A 1462-nucleotide genomic window follows, 5' to 3' on the forward strand; every position below is an offset into this window, starting at 1 on the left:
ACACACCTCTCTCCGCTCTTCCTTTTCCAAATTACAATCTTTGCTCCCCACTCCATCCCTATCTCAAACTCCCCTCAACCACATCCCCCTATAGACGACGGCCGCTGTTGTGGTGTCGGTGGAAGGCTGGCTCAGACCGCTCCTGCCCGAGCAATTCACCACTCACCCCCTCCCGCACCTCGAGGCCTTTATCAGCGGTGCCATCAAGCGAAATTCTAATCTCGCAGCAATGGTTACGAAGATCCAGAACACCATCGATGAAGCTCCACCAGAGTTTCCTGCCTTGAACTGGCCTGCCTTCAAAGCGACCATCACCCGCGCCCTCGGCGTCCTCGACCAAGCAGTGCAGGTTCCCGAAGCGCTACAGGGCTGCCTCAGCCAACTGGACCCCAACATTGACAATCTAGAATCGGTACTTGAAAAGATGCAAAGTCTAACAGAGCAGATTGAGCTCCAACCAGTATATCTTGAACTCCAGAACATCTTGGCAAAATGTCCCGCTCCAGCCACCGCGCCCACGACTGCGTTTGAGACGCCACCCACCGACTTTGCAGCAGCTCTGGGCAAACTCGTCATGCTGCACAATGTGGAACCCGAGCGCCAAGAACGGCTTACCAGCACCAATACCAATATCAAGCGGCGGGTGCTGGCATTGATTGATGCTCTGGACGCCGTGGCAAGGGCGGGTACCACCGACACTGACACAATGCATCGCGTGGACACGTTACGGCAACGCGCACAATGCTCGGATGTGAGCGCACCACTTTCGGCCAAGTCGTTACCCGAGGCGTGGGAGCGGCTGTGCCAGGCTCACGAACACCTCAGCTCGCCCAAACAGAATGGGCTGGAGCAGCTCGCAGACTGGAGAGCAGAACACGATTATGAGCATCAGGACTGGTACCTGACGTTTGTGCTGCACGGGTCGCAAGCCCTGTTGCAGCAGCTGCACGATATGATCGACTGGCAGGCCAAGACGCTGTACGTGCTGACTGCATGCAAAGAATATGCAAGCAGCATCACGCAGAGCAGCGCAGATCAAGTTGTATCCATTCATGAGGAGGTGGCCGAGCTGCAAAAGAAAATTCAGGCAACCACAGCATTCTTGGCTTTTGTGTCAGACGACATGCGAGCTGGTATACAAGCCAACCTGGATGAAGAGAAGGAACGACTTTCGACGTTGCAGCAGCAGCTATCGAAGGCAACACAGGTGGACTAGGTGGCAGCACTGGCAGAGCTACTGCACCAACACTTTCCGGCCCTCTTGATCTTTTTGCACCCTGAGCACAGTGCATTGGGTGTACACCTCCGCAAAGTACTTGGCCCCGACCTTCCAGCCAGTCTGATCTTGGAGGCCATGACCGAAGTGGACCAAGTGTTGACGCTCTCCTGCCTGGGTCAGCTTGAGCTCCATTACAACCAAAACCACAAGGTGTACAAAGCTCGTGCAGCGCTCCAAATCGCT

General features: G+C 55.4%; 1 protein-coding gene across 1 annotated transcript; it reads left to right on the plus strand.

The window, feature by feature from the left end:
* Window positions 1–229: 229 nt before the first annotated feature.
* MONBRDRAFT_30539 (uncharacterized protein) lies at window positions 230–1216 on the plus strand (the record flags this gene model as incomplete). The annotated part of the gene is made up of 1 exon (XM_001750985.1): window positions 230–1216. One exon carries the CDS (start codon window positions 230–232, stop codon window positions 1214–1216), a length of 987 nt encoding a protein of 328 aa, XP_001751037.1.
* Window positions 1217–1462: the final 246 nt, after the last annotated feature.

Source organism: Monosiga brevicollis, genomic scaffold (assembly GCF_000002865.3).
Source record: "Monosiga brevicollis MX1 MONBRscaffold_59 genomic scaffold, whole genome shotgun sequence".
NCBI lineage: Eukaryota > Choanoflagellata > Craspedida > Salpingoecidae > Monosiga > Monosiga brevicollis.